Raw genomic sequence first — 6609 nt, 5'->3', positions numbered from 1 at the left:
AAAGAAAGAAAGAAAGAAAGAAAGAAAGAAAGAAAGAAAGAAAGAAAAAGAAAGAGAGAAAGAAAGAAAGAGAAAGGAAGGAAGAAAGAAAGAGGAAGGAAGGAAGAAAAAGGAAGGAAGGAAGAAAGAAAAAGGAAGGAAGGAAGGAAGGAAGAAAAGAAAGGAAGGAAGGAAGAAAGAAAGAAAGAAAGAAAGAAAGAAAGAGAAAAAAGGAAAAAAATAGAAAGAAAAGAAGTGAGTGGGGTTTCAATTTCCTCAAATATAAAATAAAGGATTAGACTTCGTTGATCTATTGCTCAGGCTCCTTCCAGCTCTAACATTCCATCACCCCCCATGACCTCTTCCCAGATATTTACCTCGAAGGTCGTTTCCTTCCAATTTCTGCCGTCTTCGGTTTCCATTTCCTATTCCCTGGAAGCCTATGAAACAATGAGTTGGCACGAGATGTGCCAGAGCAGTTAGACATTTAGTTTAGTGACTTTTAAAACTTTGAACAAAAAATTTATTATGAACTTAATTTTAAAAGGTAGCAAATACAAGTAAGCTGTTGCATTTATAACTAAGTTTATAAAAGATTTTAAATGAACAGGTATCTCTAATATATCCACTATACTCTCCAGCTGTATTCCTTTCCATTGCCTTGTTTATCTTACTAAGATCTGAGTTACTTGTATATTTTCCTCATCTATTATTATAGTAGATACCCATGCTGATTTGGTTCTGGCATTTTTTTGATCACATTAGTTCATGAACTTTTTCATTCATTCATTCATTCATTCATTCAGCATTTACTATGTACCAGGCACTGGGCAAAATACTGGTGATACAAAGAGGCAAAAGGTAGTCCCTGCCCTCCAAGAGCTTATAATCCAATGAGTATGATAACATGCAAATAAATATATACAAAGTGAGTTATATACAGAATAAATAAGACATAATTAACCTAGGGAAAGCATGGGAATTAAGAGTAGTTAAGGAAGGCTTCCTGCAGAAGATGGGATTTTAGTTGGGCCTTAATAGAAGTCAGAGAGAGCAGTGGTCAAGAGCAGATGAGGGGGAGCATTCTAGGAATTGGAGATAATCCCAAAGAATGTAGATCTAGAGTCAGGAGGAACCTTGGAGGCCACCTATTCCTACTCACAAATTTTACAGGTGAAGAAACTGAGGTCAGGGTTAGACACTTTAATTGAGTGAAAATATCTTGTGGCAGAAAGAGCAGTAGAGTAGGAATCTTAGGATCTTAAAGTTTGGGGGATGGGGAGCCTGGAGATCACCTGATCCAATCCCATAGGCAGGTTGTAGGAGAAGGAACAAGGGCTCTGGAGCCAGGTGACCTGGGTTTAAATCTTACTTCTGATGCTTAACTAAATGGTTGTGGCTAAGTCACCTAACCTCCTTAGGACTCTGTTTCATCACTTATAAAATAAGGAGAGAGGTGGCCTAGATGGGCCTTTGAAGTCCCTTCTGCTTCTGTATCTGAAGTCCTATGAGTCTATGATCCTCTTTGGAGGGGAAGGAAAGGAAGGAAACAAGCATTTATTAAGTACCTACTGCATGCCATGCACTGTGCTAAACATTTTACAAATACTACCTCCTTTGATCCTTACAACAACCCTGGGAGGTAAATGATATTATTATCCCCATTTTACAATTGAGGCAGGCAGGCATCAATTAAGTAACTTGTTTAGGGTCACATGGCTGGCAGGTGTCTCAGGATATATTTGAACTCAGGTCCTCCTGACTCCATGCCCAGCCCAGCACTCTAGCCACTGTACTACCCAGCTGGGTAGGGATATGTGTGTGTGTGTGTGTGTGTGAGTGTGTGTGTTCCTCTTCTATCAAATTAGGAGATTAGATGTGCAGTTAGTTATATGACAGTCTAGCAAAGTAGATAGTGATCTGTTGGTCTAGAAACAAAGACCTAAATTCACATCCCACTTCCTATACTAGCTGTGTGACCCTAGGCAAGGCACTAACCTCTCAGAGCACTAAGCACCATGGACTTTAATTGCAGAAGAGGCAATTGGTAGAAGTAGTTTTTTCGTCTGGGAATTCCCTGTATTGATGAAGTGACAGCTTCAAGTCCCTACCCCTGGATTAGATGATCTCTGAGGTACCTTCTGCTGATTGCCTCTGACCAGGAGTTAACTTGAAAGGGACCTTAGAGAGACTTTCCTCAGAGCCTAAGACAACAGGCCTTCCATCCATAACACCCTACCCAGGGCCAGGACCTCAGATACCAAACCATACTAGCACCCAAGAACACGCTCCAAACTCTGGGCATCTTTGGATTATGCCATCGCTTTTTCCTGTACACTTATGCCCCCTGAAGACTCACCAGATATCTACTGAAGCAGAAGCCTGATCTGATCTCCCTTCTTTTTTTTTTTGTATTTGAAAGAAAACACAGGACCTCTTCCCTCCTCATCACAAAACCCGTGAGAGTCAGAGATGCAGCAAATGGTATGTCCCAGTATTATGTCTAACAAAGTTCTACTTCACTCTTTCCCCCTTTCTATGATTCAGAGTAGTGGGTTACTTGGGTAAAAATTCTCTTCCTTCTGCTCCCTCATCTCCACCCTGTTCTATTATTAACAAATTTCCCTCAATCCTCTGCCATTTTGATAGAGAAAATGCTTTGGTGTTCTCTGCTATGGAGTCTAGGCAGACTGAGGGGTTACTTCCTCACTCTGGCTCCCTGGAGAGAGGATGCAGGACAATAAGGGGATTTTCCCATAGTGGTGTTCCTTTCTCTACCAAAGAGAAGGTAAATAGACAGGAAGAATTTTTATTCCTTTCTGATCTTCCCATATTCATTTAGGCCCCTTAATTCCTCCTCCTAACATGTTAGGTATTTTCAGTGTTTTCTCTCCATGGAGAATTTAGGTTATCCACACAGAACTACAGCTCAATCATTTTGACTGAGCCCACCCACCTATTTAATTAAATGATAAGCTTGACCAGTTTCCCTCCCATTCCCATGAAGACAGTGAATTGAGTAATTGTTTGATAAGCCGGGAGCTACTTATTTCTGAGGTGGTCAAGGGAGGCATTCCAATGGAAAATGCTTCCTATTTTTCTTTTAAGTCACAAGATAACTTTAGAATACACCAGTAAAACATTTGAAGAAAGATTTTTAAAAATGTTTAAGCAGAAAGAATAATTCTCAGGCTTCAATGTGCTAGGATTTCTCCAAGGTCATATTCAGGTTCATGAATTGTAATGTTAGGAGAAACACAGGTGGATTTATTAATTGTCTATTCAGTCTATTTTAAGGCAATTGTAAAGTTAAACTACTGTTACTTCTATTCTGATGGTAGTCTTTTGGGGGGTTTCTTTATGTTTTCACTGACTCTCATTAGTGCCAGATCTTCCAAGACAGAAATATATAGCAGTAACCACACACTATGCCAGGGAATAAATGAGGTGATGTGGATAAAAGACCATCCAAACCTTGATCTGGCCTCTTCATTTATGAAATGCTATTTGGAGAACCCTATGTTAGGGGATTATATAGCACATCTCAATAACAGAATTGAGAGACAGAATGGACAAAGCCTAATTTCTTAATCAGGATCCTATTACCTCTGCTAATTGCCTAATGATTTTAACCCAAAGCTTCCAAGTTCTCTCCCTAGGTTACTGCTGTCCCTCCCACCTAGAGAATCTCAGAGAATTGCCTTTGGCCCCCTTTTCCCTTCTGAGTACAGGACACCTGTCGGTATTCCCAGAACTCCTGAATCTATTTATTTTCCTTGCCCATGTGCAGTGTCTAAGCTAGCTCCCAGGAGGCTTTCAGAGCCTCTCCAGCTGTAATTGACAGGGACAAAGACATCTTCAGCACCACCACTTCAGGTGGGCAGGTAGGAGTGGAAATTAAATGGGCTCCAGAGCTCTGGGGACAGAATCTGAGCCAGAGGCAGAGAGTAGCAGCAGAAAATAAAAACAGCTTTAGTGTAGGAGGCTAAGAGGAAGTTACCCAATGCATTTTACAGAACTTCTATTAGGTCTTGTCAAAGAATGAAAGCTTAGTCTGGTGGGTACCCACTTATTAATGAAATGGAGATGTAGCTTCCCATGTTGATGAAATAGTCTATTGATAACTAATGGCCCTCAAATGCTTAAGAATGGGCTCTTCATCATCATCATCATCATCATCATCAAGTAAATAACAAGCATTATTACCCTCTTGCTATATGCCATGTGCTATGTTAAGGGCTGGAAATATGAACAATCAACTCCTCACTATCAATGAATACACAAACACACATATAAAATACTCAAAATACACACGATATGTTTATATATTATATATAATGCCAAAACCAAAGAAAAGATCCCTAACTTTTTTTTTTTTTAGAATAGCTTTGTAAGTAGTCCCAAGCCTTTTGTTTGAGGCCCCACCAAAGGAAGCCTTCAGGGTGGAAAGCAAATTAAGTCACTATGTTTGGGAATAAAGAGTCCCGTATTCTAGTCCTGGCTTGGTCACTTACTAGTTATGATTATTTCCCTTCTCTGGACCTCAGTTTCTTCATCTGTACAATAAGAGGATTTAGCTAGAATGATGCCCAGAGTTCCCTCAAATTTCAATATTCTATGACTGTATGATTTTATTCCTCTCCTGTTATAATAATACAGTAGCACCTTCCTTCCAGAGATGAAAGCAATTTCTTATCTTTCACTTCCTCCCTCCAATTAACATCCCCTGAAATTTAAGGCAGGAGTTTCATTTCTAGGGAAACTGAGGCACCAGGAATGTCATCTCCTCAGGTCACAAAGTCAATCTTGGGCAAGCTTGAATTACTGGAACCTAAATTTTTGACCAGTGTGAAAAGCTGGGCCCAGAGCTACACAAAGTTGCTTTCTGGGTTCTCATGAATTTTGCCCGGCTGAGGAACCAGGCAAGAGAAAACCGAGGCGGCATTTATCATTAGCATCTTTAAACTTGCCTCTCTGATCAGCAGGATTGATAGAGGGGATATTGATAGAGATTTTATTGTTCTTGCTGACAGAGGTGAAGAGCAGATATAGGGACCAGGGAAATGAACTCTTCCAGGTTCCCCTTCGGATCAAACCCTCCAACGGCTGCAGCACCTCAGGATCTCCCGTTTCCTTTTCTAGCTAGCTTTCTTGGGACTGGACAAAGTTTTAACAACCCTAGCATGAGAGACTGAGTAACATTTATCTCCATTGATTTCCCATCTGGGAGCAGTGTCTGGTTGAAACACCGGTCTAATATCGCGCTCTACATCTGCAGTCCCAGGGGCTCCCGGGCTTGCAGAAATCTATGAAGACACAGGTGGGAAACCAAGTAACGATTTTAGGAGGCCGTGGAATCCTGTGGACGAGAGCGACTGCCACTATGTAGCAGTAGGGGCTTCGACCCCACTGCTGGCTGGGGGCAAGGAGCCGACCCTACTTCGGACTTCTGCCCGACCCCAGTCGCCTGGTGCCTGTGCCCCTCCGTCCAGTGCAACCGCTTCGCGTCCTGCAGGCACGGCCGCCCACCCTGGGACTGGGCACCCTGGAGAGCCCGACCTTAGGGGCACCTTCCCCGCCCCTTTCCGGACTACGGGACTAGCAATGCTTGCTTGTTTATTACCTCGGCATTGCAGCGAAGCAGCAGGATCCGTCTGTCTGTCCCTCTGCACAGTCCGTCTCTTCTCGGGGTGAACTATAAGGAGCATATCTATGGTTATTTCACAGTTTTCCTTTTTCAACTCCATGGCACCTGTTAGCTGTGCGCATTGGCCCTCACTGCCCGCCCCACACGCAGCTGCAGCAGCGGCGGCCGCCGGCTGTCGTTCCCGATGCGGCGTCTTGCGGCGAATGACACTGTTTATTTTCTTCCCTTTGAGCTGAGAGCTCCCCCTCACTCAAAACGAACACACAAACAGCATTTCGCTGACTCTGCCAAACACGCCATTAGTGCCCAGGAGAGATCTACCCTAATGAAGAGGTTATAAGTCACCTTTGAAAGGAAATCCCGGCGCGGATCCATTACCCACGGTGCAGGCGGGAGAGCGCTTGGAAAGGAGAGTTCTAGTTTCACAAGGGCCTCTCCCTCTGCCCCCACCCCCTCCCCTTTTCCTCTCTCTTCCCTCATGTTCTCTTTGCCTTCCTGCCCTTTTCATTTTGACCCCTTGCCTTCTGTATTAATACTTTTCTCAGAACTAGTTTAGCTTTGGCTGGCTTTTCTTTGGAAGCTTTGAAGCTTTCTTCTTGCAGAGAAAAGGAGGATTTTCCTCTCTCCTACTCCCAGGTCTAAGTCTCATGTGGAAATCTTACAACTTAGGCAAAAACTTTTTTTAACTGTAAAAAAGAAAAGACAGAAAATGAGGGGCAACAGAGCTCATCTGAACAGCTGCAAGAAATGGGGCAGTAAAAAAAACAATAAAAAATAAATAACTAAAATTTAAAAACAAGAAATGGGGTAGTGTCAGACATTTCTCCTTTGCACGCTCATATAACGCAGCCCCCCATATGTATCCAAATATACGTGGAAATTTATGTATATATACCATGTACAGGAATCCAAATATATGTGGGTATCTGTGTATACAGCCCTCTCATATGTATATATGTATTTGTATATATATAGATATAAAC

General features: G+C 42.4%; 1 protein-coding gene across 1 annotated transcript in view; it reads right to left on the bottom strand.

The window, feature by feature from the left end:
• Nucleotides 1–5961, bottom strand: part of KY (kyphoscoliosis peptidase) — a 106627-nt gene extending 100666 nt beyond the window's left edge. Inside the window, exons 1-2 of the mRNA XM_069108698.1 lie at nt 5603–5961; nt 357–419 (exon numbers count right to left, since the gene is read on the bottom strand). Of these exons, the coding sequence (XP_068964799.1) occupies nt 357–419; nt 5603–5726 (187 nt within the window). The 5' untranslated portion in view covers nt 5727–5961. The remainder of the gene's footprint in view (nt 1–356; nt 420–5602) is intronic.
• Nucleotides 5962–6609: the final 648 nt, after the last annotated feature.

Source organism: Petaurus breviceps, unplaced genomic scaffold (genome assembly GCF_028583685.1).
Source record: "Petaurus breviceps papuanus isolate PSGF00001 unplaced genomic scaffold, PetGlider_PUasm1.0 90424, whole genome shotgun sequence".
NCBI lineage: Eukaryota > Metazoa > Chordata > Mammalia > Diprotodontia > Petauridae > Petaurus > Petaurus breviceps.
The sequence above is the reverse complement of the archived record's forward strand: the minus strand, read 5'-3'. Positions and strand labels throughout refer to the sequence as shown.